This window comes from Aspergillus tanneri (genome assembly GCF_003426965.1).
Source record: "Aspergillus tanneri strain NIH1004 chromosome Unknown AapTan_3_pilon_pilon_pilon, whole genome shotgun sequence".
In the NCBI taxonomy this organism is placed as follows: Eukaryota; Fungi; Ascomycota; class Eurotiomycetes; order Eurotiales; family Aspergillaceae; genus Aspergillus; species Aspergillus tanneri.
The window spans coordinates 922,065-937,879 of NW_022984630.1; the positions used below are offsets into that span (position 1 = coordinate 922,065).

General features: G+C 51.1%; 5 protein-coding genes across 5 annotated transcripts; 2 read left to right on the forward strand and 3 right to left on the reverse strand.

The window, feature by feature from the left end:
* Window positions 1-243: 243 nt before the first annotated feature.
* On the reverse strand, window positions 244-1,756 carry ATNIH1004_004097 (putative DnaJ domain protein (Mas5); the record flags this gene model as incomplete). The annotated part of the gene is made up of 4 exons (XM_033568769.1): window positions 244-977; window positions 1,045-1,507; window positions 1,568-1,626; window positions 1,714-1,756. 4 exons carry the CDS (start codon window positions 1,754-1,756, stop codon window positions 244-246), a joined length of 1,299 nt encoding a protein of 432 aa, XP_033427575.1.
* A 286-nt stretch (window positions 1,757-2,042) lies between these two features.
* MSE1 (glutamate--tRNA ligase MSE1) lies at window positions 2,043-4,305 on the forward strand (the record flags this gene model as incomplete). The annotated part of the gene is made up of 7 exons (XM_033568770.1): window positions 2,043-2,309; window positions 2,370-2,442; window positions 2,514-2,551; window positions 2,612-3,025; window positions 3,082-3,339; window positions 3,411-3,577; window positions 3,648-4,305. The coding sequence occupies 7 exons, from the start codon at window positions 2,043-2,045 to the stop codon at window positions 4,303-4,305; spliced, it is 1,875 nt and encodes a 624-aa protein (XP_033427576.1).
* Window positions 4,306-5,209: 904 nt separating this feature from the next.
* ATNIH1004_004099 (putative microtubule associated protein (Ase1)) lies at window positions 5,210-7,707 on the reverse strand (the record flags this gene model as incomplete). The annotated part of the gene is made up of 4 exons (XM_033568771.1): window positions 5,210-7,137; window positions 7,194-7,408; window positions 7,472-7,524; window positions 7,591-7,707. 4 exons carry the CDS (start codon window positions 7,705-7,707, stop codon window positions 5,210-5,212), a joined length of 2,313 nt encoding a protein of 770 aa, XP_033427577.1.
* A 614-nt stretch (window positions 7,708-8,321) lies between these two features.
* Window positions 8,322-9,393, forward strand: RRI1 (Mov34/MPN/PAD-1 family protein; the record flags this gene model as incomplete). Its single annotated transcript, XM_033568772.1, has 2 exons — window positions 8,322-8,346; window positions 8,414-9,393. The coding sequence occupies 2 exons, from the start codon at window positions 8,322-8,324 to the stop codon at window positions 9,391-9,393; spliced, it is 1,005 nt and encodes a 334-aa protein (XP_033427578.1).
* Window positions 9,394-11,234: 1,841 nt separating this feature from the next.
* ATNIH1004_004101 (putative cell division control protein Cdc25) lies at window positions 11,235-15,147 on the reverse strand (the record flags this gene model as incomplete). The annotated part of the gene is made up of 3 exons (XM_033568773.1): window positions 11,235-11,566; window positions 11,666-11,882; window positions 11,935-15,147. The coding sequence occupies 3 exons, from the start codon at window positions 15,145-15,147 to the stop codon at window positions 11,235-11,237; spliced, it is 3,762 nt and encodes a 1,253-aa protein (XP_033427579.1).
* Between the last annotated feature and the right edge of the window lie 668 nt (window positions 15,148-15,815).

Here is a 15,815-nt window from a genome sequence, read left to right on the forward strand (position 1 = left end):
TCCGACACAGTGATCGATCCATTAAATAGTCTAAAAAGAAAGGAAGAAATAATAATATACATCATAAAACGATGGAGACCCCACGCTATCGACAGGAGCGGAGGAAAATATCCCACTCGCTCCCCACGCAGGCTCCACCGCCATCTAAAAGTATGACGCCCCCCAAATGCAGACTCAATCGATCCAATTCTACAGAAACAGCTCCAAATGGTATCAAGCAAAAAAGGTCTATCATCCCATCCATCACTGCGTCGCGCACTGCGCCGTCTCTCCCTCCTCCTCGTCATCCTCCCAGGCACTACCTCCCTGGGGATCGTTAGCCCCGAAATCATCCAGGTTGCCCTTGCGATCGTACGCGACCACGTCCACCGTGTCAGCTGCGATGGGCGGATCTGGTGGGGGTAGCACCTCCTTGAGTCGTTCCAGCACCGACGGACTGGGGGTCCACGTCTCCTCCGGGAACTTAACATTCACTTCCAGGTAGAGATCCCCACGGGCATCGCTGCGCTTGATCGGCATCCCCTCCCCGGTGATCTTCAGCAACTGTCCCGGTGAGAGAACCTGTCCGGGTTTCTGCGGGTGTTGAAGCTCGATTCCGCGCCCGTCCAGGTGCTGGATGACGACGCGTGAGAACCCCGTCAGCGATTCAGCTAAGGTAACGTCGATGGTGGCGGTCAGGTCGGCGCCGGCCCTGCGGAAAGTCGCGTGTTCCTCCTCCACGATGTGAAACACGATATCTCCAGGCTCCTTGTCGGGCACTTGGTCTGCTTCGCCCTCAAGCACGATCCTATCCCCCTCCCTCGCTCCTGGGGGGATGTAGATCTCCAGCATCTTCTTGGCTTCCGTGGTCTTCGCTCCCTTACACTTCTTGCACTTGTCCTTGGGGCTGAAAAACTGTCCTTGTCCGTTGCACGTGGAACAGGCCACCCAGGAAGGCGTCAGAAACTGACCCCTCTGAGTTAAGATCTGCCGCATACCTATGGGAATGAACCATGAGCAATGCATACGGCGTTATTTTGGGGAGGGGGGTCAATCCATCCATACCTTCTCCGTCGCAAGTCGAGCACTTTTTGGCCTTTGCCTTTTCCTTGCCACCTTTGCCATTGCACAGACTGCAGATGACATTCTTGGTGCTAGCAAACTTGACCGTCTTCCCTTTGTAGAGATCCTCCAAACGCACGTTGTACTTCTGTTCTTCGTTGGGACTCTTTCGTGATCTACTGCCTCCTGGCATCCCTGGCATTCCGCCCATACCTCCCATACCTCCCATGCCTCCCATGCCTCCCATGCCGCCGAACATCTGCGCCAAAAGGTCATCTAGATCCGGGGCGGCGCCCATACCAGGTTCTCCGGAGCCGTTGAAGGCGCCCATGCCATGTGTGTCGTACAGATGACGTTTGTCATCATCGTAGAGGATATCGTAAGCTTCTTGGACGGCCTTGAACTTGACCTCGGCAGCTTCTCGTTCGCCCTCAGGGACTTTATCAGGATGGCTGGCAAGCGCAGACTATTAGGCGAGTGGAATTCCACCGTCAGCGAGTCTTTCACGAGATTTGGGGTGTCGTACCTTGCGATATGCCTTTCGGATCTCTTCTTTGGATGCGTCTCGGGGTATTTCTAGGACCTCTGTCATCACAGAATAATGTCAGTCGCTGGTATCGATTATAAATAAGACGACGGAATCACATAAGAAAGCAGACAGGGAACAAGTACCATAGAGGTCGACTTCGACTTTCGACACTAGATCATCGGGCATTAGCTGCGTTCTGCGTCTGGGAGGTGGACAAGCATACTGAGAACTGTGATGGTTGTTCTCTTCCCGATTGCAGAAACAAAATCTGCTTAATCAAAAGTGAAGAAGAGAAAAAAAAATAACAAACAAAAATTCCAAGAAAAGATGGAGAAAGAACGACGACAGTAAGAGTCGGGGAAAACTCAGTCCGCCTTTTTGGCGCCGAATCGCGGCAGAGCCGCCGATCGACTTCTTTTCCTTCTTCGCTGTCCCTCGCCAACTCGCAGTCTCTGCCCTTTAATAATTCGACATGCGACATCCTGGGATTTGGGCCCGTCGTCCGTGGATTTGCACGCGATGCAGTACCAGATCATTCCCCGTCGTCTCGTCCCGGACTGTGTCGACTCTCCGCGGTAGCAAAAAGTCTCATCTCCCCGACACGCCCGCCAGGACTAGATTTGCTCCCTCACCTACTGGATACCTCCACCTGGGGTCTCTGCGCACGGCCTTGTTTAATTATCTCCTGGCGAAACGAACCGGTGGGCAATTTCTACTCCGAATCGAGGATACGGATCAGGTTTGGTGGACCATTCTAAGGTGTACGAGACTCTTGCTGACCGAATTACAAAAATGGCAGAAACGTACGATTCCGGACGCCGAACAGAGGCTCTACGAAGACCTGCAATGGGCCGGATTGCAGTGGGATGAAGGTGAGCAGGGCGCGATGACATCCCGGACTGAGTGCGACATGCTAACATGATGCCCTTCCTGTTCGATGCAGGCCCAACAGTCGGAGGTCCCTATGGTCCCTATAGACAGGTGAGAGGCAGTCGATGGCTTGACAAGACATGAGAATCGAAGTGCTAAGACGCTGCGCAGTCCGAGCGAACCGCCATCTACCGCACCCATACGCACGATCTCGTCCGAAACGGCCACGCGTACCGATGCTTCTGTTCTGCGGACCGCCTGGACGCCTTCGCACGACATCGCAGTCAAGCCGGACTGCCTCTGGGCTACGATAGGAAATGCACAGACATCTCCGCCGACGAATCCGAAGATCGCGCCGCCAAGGGAGAGGCCCATGTGGTCAGGCTGAAGGTGGAAAGATACCCCATGTTCCACGATCTGGTCTATGGCAAGACCGGACAGAATCGTTCGCCCAACAAACTGGATCTGATCGAGCGGGTGTACGATGATCCCATCTTGCTCAAGTCAGATGGACACCCCACCTATCATCTTGCCAATGTGGTCGACGACCATTACATGAACATCACACATGTTATTCGAGGCACGGTGAGTCTGGAGGAACCAGAACCTCATGCAGCAAAGCCACTCACGCAGTTGGACAGGAATGGATGCCCTCGACGCCGCTGCATGTCGCTCTGTATAACGCCTTTCAATGGACTCCGCCTGTTTTCGGCCATGTGCCTCTCCTCGTCGACAAGTCCGGTCAGAAGCTCAGCAAACGCAATGCCGATATCGACCTGACGTACTTCAAGGACAAACAGGACATCTTCGCTGCAACGCTGGTGAACTTCGCCGCTCTATTGGGCTGGTCTCACACGCAAAAGTCGGATATTTTCAGTCTGGAAGAATTGGAACAAATCGTACGTACCTTTCCATCCATCCATCCATCCATCATCATCATCATCATCACTGACCCTAACGCCCCGCCCAGTTCAACCTCAAAATCACCCGCGGCAACACCGTCGTTGCCTTCGAGAAACTCTGGTTCCTACAAAAGGCACACGCCCAACGATTCGCGGCCACCAACGCCCCCGAATTCGAAGAAACGGTCTCGAGAGTCTCCCAGGTCGTCGAAAGTACCTATCCTATAGCCCAACTGTACATAAGCTCCACTCCCGATCCAGCCCCATCTTGTACTTCCAATTCTCCAAACTAACAACCCTCCCAGTGATCCCATACTCAAATCCCGCTCTGTATCCGAGTACGTTCGTCCTCTTCTGCACGCCGACGCCAAATCCTTCACCAACGCCGAGGAATTCGTCCACCGCAACTCCACCTTCTTCACCACCGCCCTCTCCAGACCCCCATATACGCCCACATCCTCCACAACCAAACCACCATCCTCCGAGGGGAAGCAGTCTTCCCCAACCATCCCCATCTCGGCCCTACACACCGCCGCCGCAGCGCTCAGCCTTGTCCCCGACTCCCACTGGACCATCGAAACCCACCGATTCAACATCTCCTCCTACGACGGCGCATCTGCCCTTCTCCACCAGCAACCCCATCCTCTAGGACTTCTTGAGAAAGAAGAAAACGAAGAAGACGTACGTAAAGCCCGCGTCGCCGCCGACAAGGCATTCAAGAAGGAACTCTACCATTATCTCCGATGGGCCTTGTCTGCCTCTGCGCCCGGCCCGGGTATCCCCGAGACCATGACCATCTTAGGTCGTGCGGAGACGCTGCAACGATTACAGGAGGTGAGACAATTGGTCATGGATGATAAGTCTGCTTCGAGACCCAGAGTACAAGCGAAGTCGACGACGCAATCAGACTCTGGCGCTGAGCAAGATAGATCCTGGATGGGCTCGCTGGCTCCAGGGTCGTGAAATCAAGTTGTTTGGGCGGGTCAAGTCTCGGACCGGTTATCTATCCATCCATCTGTATAGTATATCTAGTAAAAGCCAATTTCTTGCAACAGTATCACTACCATAGACAGTACGTTTAACGTAGAGACAATACGAAGTGTCCAGGGAGCTTCACAGTAGCTTTTGAAGAATCCATTCCTAGTTGACCAAAGAAACAATTGCGCTGTCGCTGATTATCAAAACAGACGAGAAAAGAAGAAGAAAAGTGTGCTATGAACGTGTACAACACTTCAGCCAAATGGGCTGCGTCATAACAAAGGAGACGAAACGAAGAACAAAGCATAATAAGCCTGGAAAAGAATCAGATCGGAAAATTCCAAGACAAAAATTAAAAAATAAAAAGAAACGTAAAGTAAAGCAACAGCGGGAAACGGTCCATCAACCTCCCCATTGTACGAAAACCAATGCCAATTATTCAATCGTATACACAAAACATAATACAAGTCACCCGGCCTCTTCTTTCAACAGTAGGGAAGTGACACAAGAAAGGCATCTCACGCTTCATCCCACTCTGCTAGAAATTGGAGGCGGGAATGAAGCATCGATAAGCAGAGCACCAGAACCAGAAAAACAATAACAAACAGGGTATAATCCCAAATTTTGGACAGAGAAATTAAAGGCGGCTGGCTCAGCACCATCATTCAAGTCGCTTATGTCTGGGAAATTACCAGGAAATCTCAGCCGTCATCTGCAAAGGTCTGACCTGAGGTGGAGGTCGAATTATACATTCCCAAGGTCAGTCGTAGAGTCGTTAATACCGAGAGGTCTCGCAATCACGTCCTCCCGCAAGCGCCTGAAGGTCCAAGCATACAAATAATAAAGAAAACGAAACGAAAGATCACCGATTTCAAATCAGTACGCAGAGTTAGTAGGCCTCCATGTCATCGGTCCACTCGGCGTCACTGCCTCGGACCATACGGCCACTCCGATGATCTGCTGGCTCATCTGGACTAACGCTTCGGATGCCTTTAGCCTTCTTCCCCGCCAGGGAGATAGTCGACTGTTCCTCCGGCGCCAAGCGCTTACCAGGAGCACCCCGAAGTTTCGCATAATAGACGTCGCTAACATCTGCCTCGGAGCCTGACCCATCATCAAATGTCTCCCAGTTCTCCGACCCGGAGTTGGTAGTATGGACAGTAGATGAATTCGACACTTGCCTGGGCGCCGGGGGAGGAGGAGCGTGTTGTAGATAAGGATTTGGCCGTGGGAAGCCCTGGGTGGACGAACTCAGGGACACTGAGGAAGCCGATGACTGAGATGACTGTCCTGCAGATCTCTGAGAGAAGATGGATGAGCTCATAAAGGAGCGCTGGTTTCGATCATCGTAAACATCCTCCGGGCTCACAGGACGCACGAACGTATTGGAGAGAGCGCTGACACAACGCGGGGGTTCAAACAGATAGCTTGATCTCTCGTCTCGCGACTCGCCTCCTGTCAACGCTCGCATTCTAGGGGGTGGGGCTCGAGTTGTGGGCATCTTGCCGTTTATTGTATTAGAAGCGTAAGCGCCGGGAGTTCCACGGCGATCAGGCGAGTTGCTCCCATGAGGCATGTTGCCCAGAGGTACGCGAGCAGGGATCTTAGATGGGGATTTGGCACCGGCTCTGGATGGTCCAATGGTGTTATATTTGGTTGAACCAGCTCCAGTGGGTGTTTTAGTAGCGGAGCGAGGAGGTGGAGGACCTCTCATCACACTGGCAGGGCGAGAAGGCGGCTGGGACCTAACACTACCTCCCCTCACACTGCTGGGTGGTGCTGACGGTGTCTTCGAGCGTGGCGGAGGTTTCATAACAGCCGGAGCGAGTTCGTCCAGATATCTCTCCCCATGAACGAGGAACGGTCGACCATATTCATCCTCCCATCTCTCCAGCTCTTTTCTCAGATCGGCCTCCACTTTAGGCAACTCTTTAGCAATTCTCTTTCTCATCTTCTCCTCTCTCAAAAGCTTTCCTGGGTCACGTTTTTCTCCCTTGTTGCCACGTGCCATGAGACGGGACGCATCCTGGCTTGAAACAGCCAAAGCTTTCTGCTCCGACAGCAAGCTGCGATGCCTTTCGATAAGCTGCAAAGTAGGAGCACGCTGCTCCTTGAGGGTCTCCAGCCGTGATATTTCTGCTTCGTGTGCCTCCAGCAATGCGTCACTGTAAACATCAGAAAAGGCAGGGGTAAAGTCGAGCATTTCTTCTTCCGAATAATAAAGGCTATCCCAAAGCTCTTGCAGACGGCACCTTGCGTCCTCAACGAAAAGGTGTAGGTTCTGTCGCTTAAGCTCATTGAGACGAGCCAATTCTTCTTCAAACTCATTTATCGTTCGTAGTCCACAGCCACGATTTGCTGCGAGAAATGCCTTCCGGTCACCTTCCTCGACTCCGAATCGCTCCCACAGATTCTCCACTGCATGTCTAAGCTCTTTCAACTTGCGCTCACGGCCGCGCTTTTCTTCGAGAAGCTTTTCACGCTTCCCCATCATGTTTGCCAGATCGGATTCGTGAAGTCCTAGTTGCTCGGCAGACTCGCGATAATACTTCACGATATTGGAATCTGTTTGCACCTGGGGCGTTCCGAGTTCGGCCCAGAGTTTGATAATATCTTCACATGTTGTTTGAACATATTCAAGGCGTCGGTGGTATTCTTCGTAAACTCGCGTAAACTCATTATCAAGGGCCGTAACGTATGATGGGGACAGATCAAAACTGGGTGCGATCGACGACCCTGGTGCCGTTGGGGGAAGTTCGATGGACAGAAAAGATGGTTCAAGATGAGAAGAGTATGATTCAAGCGCTTCAACAAGTTCTGCTAAAGGTTAACAATAAATTCCTGTACACACAGTGCTGGAAAGTAAAGCATACTCTTGACCTGCTCAAAACGCTCCTGGTGTAATTTCCGGAGAGCGTTATGCTTCTCCCTGAGGAAGTTGAGGCAGCGATTAAGGGGGAAAGTAATGCGCAAATCATCATGATTTAGATTATACTGTCCATTTGCTTTCTCATCCACCAAGGACCGTTCCATCTGCTGGATCGCAGTAACGAGCCGCTGCGCCTCCTCAGTCATTTCATTCTTTTCACTAAGAAGACAGTTAGTACTTTGGAAACGGCCCAGTATGTTGGAAGTTGGTCGCGAGTCTTACTCATCTACCATCTTAAGGTGGTTATTTAATGTTTCAGACAGAGCACTGAAAAGCTGCAAGTCATATTTTAGCCTTGGTACTCTTAGAAAACATCAACTGTGACACTCAGGAGAACCCACCTCGGCTTCTCTAGTATCTCTCTCATGGTTCGGGACTCCAATCTCATCAAAGATACCATGAAGCTGAGTAACAATATTGTTGACCTGCGTGGTCAAATAACTTGTATCGACGGCCATTGAGCATCCAACCCCCACGACAGGGAGGAACAAAGCCTTGTTGTAATTGACTTTAACTGAACGGCAAGTTTGTCGTCATGCAACAGATGGCGGCTTTGCGGCTTGAAGGTGGCAGCTGCAGAACCCGCAACAGGCAGATTGTTGCAACGCGAATCTGCAATCAACAGCAAACAGCTGATCCGAAGGCAAATGTCATCTGCGAGAATAAAGGGGAAGACCCGCAGAATTTATACAGAGCAACCAATGCGGATATATGCAAGGGCGAGTGGGAAGGAGCCGCAATGGGGAGCGAAGAGGGATAGGAAGGAGGGGAAACAACAATCTTGAGCCTGTTGAGATGCAGCCACAATCGAGATTCATCGTGGCTTCTGTTGATGGTGCCCGGTTACTCAGGCAACAGATGACTCAGCCTCCACCGCCCAACCTGCCGCTCTCCCGCCCACCGCCTTCTCCACGCCTGCCGGCGTTTTTGGTGGCTCACGATGAATGAACCTCGCAGCAGCTCTCGTTGATTCACATCTTATCTATTAAGCTTGACCCTCGGGATACAACTCTATCATTAGTATCACTGGCTTGTGGTCACTCCTGCTGCACACGCAGACACACCCATCACAATGCAGACTGCGCAGCGGTCGTGGGGTTCGTTCCCTTCGTCCTAACATCATCACCACGAGACATGACTGACGCAAGTGATTTACTGTTTCAGAGCTGGAAAACGCCGTCAGTCTCATCGACCCTCAACGAGACGCGCTATATCAGTACGATGAGGAAACACACAAGACACTCAATGCCGAGCGACCATGGGCGAGAGACCCGCATTATTTCAAGTCAATACGGATCTCCGCCGTTGCTCTATTGAAGATGGTTATGCATGCTCGCTCGGGAGGCTCCTACGAGGTTATGGGGCTCATGCAGGGCTATATTCTCCCAAACACGTTCGTAGTGACAGACGCCTTCCGACTTCCGGTCGAAGGAACCGAGACCCGAGTGAACGCCCAGGACGAAGCCAACGAGTACATGGTATCGTATCTCCAAGCATGTCGGGATGCGGGGAGGATGGAAAACGCGGTTGGATGGTACCACAGTCATCCGGGATATGGATGCTGGCTATCTGGAATTGATGTGACGACGCAGGATATGCAGCAACTCGGCGGGCCGTTCGTTGCCGTGGTCATTGATCCAGAGCGCACCATTTCAGCTGGGAAGGTCGATATCGGTGCATTCAGGACATATCCTAAGGATTATACCCCACCCAAGGAGGAACAAGAGGATGATGAGTATCAGACGGTCCCTCTCAACAAGGCCGAGGATTTTGGCGCACACGCGTCTCATTACTATTCTCTCGAGGTGTCTCATTTCAAGAGCGCCCTCGATACGGAGATCTTGTCCCTCCTCTGGAACAAATACTGGGTCGCCACCCTCAGCCAAAGCCCCCTATTTACGACCCGTGACTATGGCAGCAAGCAGATGATGGACCTTAGTCAGAAAGTCCGAAGGGCTGCGCGAGGCATCGAGAGCAATGGTTCGCGGGGTGGCGCTCCCAGCACCATGAAGGATCAACAGCTGGATAAGGTGGTCCGGGATGGACAGCGGATCGTTTCCGAGGAAGTGAAAGGCCTACTGGCTGCGGAGATCAAGATGAAGCTCTTCCAGGGAATCGGAGAGAAGGGCAAAACAGAAACATGACTGACTTCTATTTCGATCAATATACATGCATGACGGTTATGCCCTCTTAACGTGGGGTATCATTGGCGTTACGGGTCAATACTGTCTTCCTTTCTGCGTACAACTCTAATACATGGTACTTAGTTTAGTGCCGTTCCTGTTCCTGACTACCATTTTATACCATTATTGGTGGCCAGCATGATAGGTACCATCATTTGTCCAATGACATCCAATAATCACCCCGTGTCGCCGTAGTGTGCCCTCCCCCCGCGTGGTTGATCAGCGGTTATATCCCACCCTGCCACCAGGGTGAGTTAGCTATGTTTAACTACACCCCCTTTTTCAATCTTTCATCTCCAAAGCATAAAACCACAGTTCCCTCCGGTGATTTTCTCAGCGAATTCTTCCTTTCCCTGCGCTATGTGCCTTCAAGACCAAGCGTGGCCGAGTTCGTAAGCACGCTATCCAGATACCCCTTACCATTACCTTTTTAAATATTTCTCCTGCATTTGTTCCCGTCGAAATGAAGAATAAATTCATAGCGACAGATATATAGAGGGGATAATTTAAAGCCTGATGAGCACAGATCTACAGAATCGCGTTTAGAGACAAATCAGTTTGAAAGACATATTCCTGTAGATGTAACATTGAACAGTACTTAAGGATATATACTTCTTGTAGCACAAGTAATAGATACAGAGAAACAAACGAAACGGGAAGAACGAAGATCACACATCCAATGCTGGCGAATCCTTTATCGTGACATATCATTATCCATTCATGAGCGAGATGACAATCTCATAGAAGCCCCAGCAACATATTTTGTACAGAAAAAAGAGAAAAAGGCTAAGCTAATATACCATCGAAGTGAACAGGAACATGTGCAGGTATATAGCAAGATAGACAGGAAGATCCAAGGAAATGGAGACCGTCGAGGTAGATTGCGAACAAAGGAGATGACGAGGGTCATGCGGAGTATGTCGGCTAAAAGAGAAGGAAGTGGTATCGAGGGAGTGACGAGGATCCAGGGATAGTCGCATGTTGAGAAAAGAAATCGGAAGGAAATGCCAGGGTATCGTATGGACTGGGGTGGCATAGGGTCACATCGGATGGACTTCAGTTCCACTTTCCATGTGCCGCGTGGCACGCTAACATGCCTTATTGAGCGCTCGGACGCGTGGTTTTTATTAGCAGCGGGTCAAAGCAACGTCTGACCATTCATTGTCATCCAAGGGGCTCTCATTATACCTCGAGCCAGAGAAAATTGGCCTAGTCATCGCAGGCACAAAAAACATCCCAGACAACACGTAACGAAAGTGGTCAATCCCAGAACCAAGAGATAGCCACAGGCAGCTATGGAGCAGCCACGTCGTGTCCTTAGTCAGTCCAGGGTCGTGTTCTCGCGTGAAAAAGTCCTTGAGAACTGGTTAGTTAGCAAAAAAAAAAAAAAAAAGGTCGGCCGTTCGTGTTGAGGATCGAGATCGTCCCTCGCCAGCATCGCTGATAGGCCGCTCATAGATTGGGACGCCAACGCCGTCGGTTTGCCGTGTAAATGAGGTGGCGTTCAGTCCGGCGCCATCGTCGTAGTGACCGCAACACACAGGCAGGGATCATGTCGGAGCCCCAGACGGGGAAGCACTGGTTCAGGCAATCTACAAGAAGCCCGATTCAGACAGCAGTCTACGCAAAAACAAAAATGAAACCAGTTAGTCGATCATTCCAAAATTTCATATGAAGATCAAAATCAACGTCTCTCGAAAATTGGGTATCCCATGTAAGGGGGGGAAGAGGGTGTTGGAAGGGTGCATGTGAAGAAAAAAGGGCAGAAATATTAAATCGTAAGGGGCTCATTAAAAAAGAAATTAACGTAATGACAGAAAAAGGGTTTCGAAAGAGAAGGTGTCGTCTCTACTGCCTTCTGCATACCTCGCAATTTTCTCATCCTCGCGTTCTCTAGGCTCCACCTCTAAGCTCCGGTCGTACATGTCATGTACGTCGCCCGCCGCCTGTAAGTTACTGAGGATGTATTCTTGCAATTCATGAACAGGCTGGAGCAGATAGGGGACATTTTGGTACTGCTGAATATCTCTGATCACCTCGGCGGTTTTGGCTCGTTTATTGAAGTTGATCAATTCAGATGGCGTAAGGGATGGAATACCGTCTTCAATGAACGTCAAGTCCGTCAAGTAAACGCCTGGGATAGCGATTAGTGACACCACCCCACCAAAAAGAAAAAAAAAAAATATTAAAAAAAAATATAATTTGCAGCAAGGGTCCGATCATAGCTTCATACCAAAGAATGGAATGCAAGGCGGATTTGCAAGATGAAGAGTTTCACGATACTCGCCAAAGTTCTTTGTACTCGCCATAAGTCGGCGCATCTGCTCCAGGATCGTGGATGTACGTCCGCTAGCTTGCGCCCACGTCCGACCAAGCCGGTGGATGGGTGCGGTACCCAGAGCAGAAATAATAGACGTCAGCGTAGAATAATTGTTGAGAGCACGGCATTTCTACAGGCATAATTAGCAGCTTTCCAGCTTGTAGGTGGTAGGAATTTCATACGTCGGCCACATTGACAAAGTGCTTGATAACTACCACACGTTTCTTAACGTCAGATTGATTGAGGATCATCTCCGCAACCCAGTTCGTCAGTTGATTTGAGTGGAGGATCAGGGCTTTCACATTGGCGGCAGGCTCCGCTTCATCGGGGCCAACCTTCTTCTGCCATGTCTTGTTCAGACACTCGATGGGTCGAATCTTAGAATAAAGACGCGATTCTATGATCGTAAGCTGACGGGCGAACTCCGTCGCATCGATATCCAGAAACTTCAGCTTTTTCATATTCTTCGGTGTGATGGGCGTTGGCATAGCAACTGCTTGTGTTGGGACAAGTCGCTTAACGGTGGTATCTTGGCCACGCAGGCGCTGTTCAATAACTGCAAGCAGTTGGGGCGAACCGGGGGTCTTCGTGGTGGCGATGGAGTCTCTGGTGAAAGCATGGACGCGTTCAAGGAGCTGCATGTGTGCTTCGTCATTGGGTTCCATCCAGAAATTTTCGAACCAACTCTTTAGGATATTGACTACGCGGAATCGAATGGGCTTTTGCTTCCTGTCAATCCACATCTGCATTTCATCTGGTGTCAGGCCAAATGGGGGTTGGATATTGAAGCGCTGAGTGAGCATCTCAAACAATTCAGACGCAGTGGTAAAGGAGCGGTATGTAAGGAGAAAAGTGTTATTGAAAGAAGCATCGAGCTTATCATGGCGTGTCAAGTGCTCCACCAGTCCAGCAAGAGTTCCGCACTTCAAAGTGGGTACATCGTTCTTGGTGTCGTAAAACACTTCGCCCTCATGCGTCATCTTCAAGAACCATGGCGTTTCTTCGGGCTCCCGAACTGGTTCCCTAATGGGTGGCTCCCGAGTAATCGCAGCAGGGGGAGCTTGTCCGAAAAATCTTTGAGCCTTGTCCATGTTGCGTCGTACTTTTTCGGAGGCCTTGTCGACAGAGTGTGATGACGGAATTCCAATCGACTCAGTGGCCATCGTGGGCTGGGATTCTGCGCGGCTATGCACACCATCGAAGATCTCGTTATCTCCACCCAGGCGACTTTCGCTACGTAGCACCGAGTTTGGTTCAGGAACCTGTTCCAGAAGAAGTGAAAGAGAGAACCCAATCTGAGAAACGTAATTCTCGAGTTGCCTGGCAACACCCCGCACAGCGTTCAAACGGTCATCAAGTGAATCACCACGCAACTCAGCCCATTCATCGCCCAACGGTGCCGAAACTGCCTGACAGCCGAGGACAAAATCGGCAATTGCATCGTAGACTCTCTGCTTTTGTAGACTAAAATCAACCAATTGAGGATTCTGAAAGCTGGTCCCAAGGGGCGCCAAATTGATGGACTCAACAGCAGAAACCCAAGGCCGGAACTGTTCAACGACCCTAATAGCAGCAGTGGAAACGGCATCGCCGATCGCACGATGCTCGGCCACCGTGACAATCTTCTTCTGGTTGAGTGTCAATCGCTCCTCTAGCCGCCGAATGCTCCCAACGAAAGATCTCCGCAAAATATCGACATGGTCCAGAAGGGCCGCATCCAGAGGGACAGACGGCTCAGCTCGAGAATCGCTCGGATCCTGGTCCAAGAACGATGTAGGTCCAGAATCATTCAGGGAAACGCCATTGTTCTGCCAGCAGCCGCCCGCATAGCTGCCCATGACAAAGCCTGGAATGACGCGGGGGATTGACTCACCACGTTGCTGTCTTGCAACGTCAACGTATCCATACACCCCATGCATGACGCCATCGGCCTCTTGCAGACACTTATTAACGGAATCTGGGCCTGGCCAATCAGCCGCAGCGATGTGCGAGGATAGTACCAATTTAGAAAATTTAGACATCATATCCCTAAAATGGGGGTACAATGCCTTGTTGGTAGAAATGATCGACGGGTTTCCAGAATGATTGTCTGTAGTATCAGAGCCCGCGGCCAGGAGCATGCGCAAATGATCAGAGATATCTTCAGCTCTCCTCACGTATTCCGAGCGATCACCGTTCAATAGTGTTTGGCGATAGAGTTCAATAGCGTTGCGCATATTGTCGATGAGCATGGGCCAGGTTAAAGGAGCCGAGGCTCCGTCGTCGACAAATTGCGACGGAGCTACTGAAGAGACCGACGGCCTATGGAAGTTCTCAGCGAGGGAGGCGCTGCTGCTGGCAGCAGTGGAGGCCGATCCATAAGGCTTTTGTAGATTTCGGTTAGATTGATACGAGGCGATCCCGTCGCTAACAGACTTAGTGGCAGACGGTGGGTGCAATGAGTCCATAGAGGTTGCGGGGGAGACCCCATCGATGAAAGACCGCCGTCTCCGAGACATAGAATCATGAGATGCAAGCATCAACGACTCGCCCTCCGCTTCCGATGCCGAACCATCGTAGTCATCCTCGTCCCGTTCAAAACCACGGGCCATCATTTCCGGCGGCGGGCGAGTCTGGTCGGGCACAAAGAAATTATTGCGGTCGTAAGGGCCGGATTCATTCGCAGACGGGTTCTCAAACGGCAGCTCCATGGTACTGTACCCGGTAAGGGTATTAAAATAGAACAGGCGGCCATCGGGGGTCGCTTGCGGGATCCAAAAAGCGGCCTCTTCTTGTTCCTTGGGAGGTCCTGTACCCTCGATAGGCAGGACGGGCTGGGAATCCCGCGGATTGCCAGACGAGTCAACCTCATCACCCTCGTGGTCCTCCTCATATTCTTCTCCTAGCCCCGAGTCCGCGCTGATATCCCCATCCTCAGGGCTGGGCGTAATTTGATCCATCTCCTCCAGCTCACTGGGGTCCGTAATGACGACACAGTAGTTGCTAGGGAACCAGCCCCGAACGTTATTGTTGATAACCCCATCCCACCAGCCTGTTTCAAGCTGATTAAGGACTTGGATGATGTCGCCCCTCCGAAAACTAAGACTAGTATGGTCGTCCGCATCGTAATCATACATGGCTCGCACGAACAGCGCGGGAGGAGGTTCGGGACTAGGCGTGTAACGCCCATCACAGGCCAGCTTCATGGGGGATAGGTGTCGCTTGGGCGACTGGTCGACGACTTCTTTTTTCTGGAAGGATATGCTACTTCCACGACTGCGACTCGGGGGAGTAGTCGTGGGCGTAGACACCTGCTCCTCAGTGTACTCAAAGGCCGTCGCAAAAGTCTGGGATTTGGTTGCCAATGCAGATCTGCTATCGACGGCTAATGGCTCTGGCACCCGCGTCTCGTACATCGGGGGAGTTATCACGGGAATTTGCGTGCTAGAGAAATACCGAAGAAGAGGAGAATAAGCGAAAGTAAGCTCGAAGAATTGTAATAGTAATGGGATAAAAAAAATAATAATAATAATGTAGAAGATTCAGCTCGCTACGTCCTCCCCGCGGCGAATGGCTGGACGAGCTTAACGAAAGGCGTTGCTCATGACTGAGACGGACAAGCCGGTACGAAAGAGAGGGGGAGGCCGGTGGGTTGCAGATTCAGCTGCGGGCGGAAAGGTGGTAGTGCACGGGTCGGTCAGTGTGGGTGGCAAGAACAAACAGTAGTATAGCTATAGATAGAGCACACTCCGGTCGGGGGATATCAATCAGTGGGTACATACACGAGACAAAAGTAAAGGAATAATGGAGCGAGTCTGGGGAAGAAAGGTAAGGAAAACGGAAAGAGAGAAAGAGGACCAAAGAGCAGATCAGGGAGGTTTTAGGGAGTTTTAGGGAGTTTGAATTTGGTGGTGGGCAGACTGGACTGGACTGAATCTTTGGACGGTGGAGGTGACCATTACTTGGGTTTCCTTACGTACATGTACAGAGTACATGCCTCCAAGTATCATTCGTACCGCGCCAATACAGCCGTGGAGGCGTTTTAACGCGGAGAGGCGCAACAATTACAACGGGGCCAATACCC